Genomic DNA, 1,001 nt, shown 5'->3' with positions numbered 1-1,001 from the left:
GGGCGGCCCGACCCGACCCGGCCCGGCCCGGCCCCGCCCCGCCCCGCCCCCCGGCCCCGTTGTCGCCCGAGCGCGACCTCACCTGCGGTACCGCTCCGCCACCTCCGGCTCCGCAGCCGCCATCGTCCTCCCTGAGCTGCAGTACCCGCCGTTCAAATCCGCGCCGCGCCCCAGCATGCCCCGCGCGCTCCAGTCGATCAGCAGCATCCCGAGATCCCGCTGCCGGCGCCAGCCAATCGGTGCGGCCCGAGCGCTCGAGGGGCCCGGGCAGTCGCTGCGGTCACGTGGCCGGGGACGGGGCGCTGGCGGCCTGGGGCTCTGCTGCCCGCAGCCGCTATGCTGCTGTGTCTGTCAGCTTCCACAGAGCAAGAGGGGAGGGACGTTCTAACCGCTTCCTGTTTCTGCTGCGCAGTCCTACCAGTGCAACTCCCCACCCACCTCGCAAACCCTGCGCTAGCTACTACAGGAAGCTTGCAGGCGCTTATGGAGTGACTCACAGAAGGAAACTGAGTCCTGCTCGCCTTGAAGGAGGGGAAAGCTTGACCAGGAAGGGAGGTTTCTTCAGTAATACGGTAGCCCCCGAAGTTCAGTCCACTGAGCACCGCAGGAACTGGCAGCCTGCAATTGCACTTGTCACTCCTCACCCCCCTGCCAGGCAGTTAGGTGCTGAAAGGGGAGCTCCCCTCCCCACCCGATTGCTCTACAGGGCAGAGAAGAGCCCCACCACAAGGGCTGGGGCAGGAAAAGCTGCACTGTAGCTGTCCATGCTGCCCCTTCCTCTGGAGCACAGTGGTCCAAAGTGGGAGACTAGTGCCTCTCCCTAGGACTTGAAAGGGAAATTTCAGCCAGCCACCAAGTGCGGAGGAAAGTCTATCACAGGCACATTTGGGAAAGTTCCCAGAAATGCCTGCCATGGCCCTTGCTGCCCAGACACACCTCTGCCAGTGGAGCTGCTAGCAACATAGAGATGCATTTTCCCCTCCTGAGCACAGAAATAGCTG

At 63.9% G+C, this 1,001-nt stretch overlaps 1 protein-coding gene across 1 annotated transcript in view; it reads right to left on the bottom strand.

The window, feature by feature from the left end:
* The window catches only part of ERCC6L (ERCC excision repair 6 like, spindle assembly checkpoint helicase), a 4,668-nt gene extending 4,432 nt beyond the window's left edge, over positions 1 to 236 (bottom strand). The window contains exon 1 of the mRNA XM_019521160.1: positions 83 to 236. Within this exon, the coding sequence (XP_019376705.1) occupies positions 83 to 207 (125 nt within the window). The 5' untranslated portion in view covers positions 208 to 236. The remainder of the gene's footprint in view (positions 1 to 82) is intronic.
* Positions 237 to 1,001: the final 765 nt, after the last annotated feature.

Source organism: Gavialis gangeticus, unplaced genomic scaffold (genome assembly GCF_001723915.1).
Source record: "Gavialis gangeticus isolate Ggan-Ray unplaced genomic scaffold, GavGan_comp1, whole genome shotgun sequence".
Lineage (NCBI taxonomy): Eukaryota > Metazoa > Chordata > Crocodylia > Gavialidae > Gavialis > Gavialis gangeticus.
Note: the sequence above shows the minus strand (reverse complement) of the source record. Positions and strands in the feature narration are given on the sequence as shown.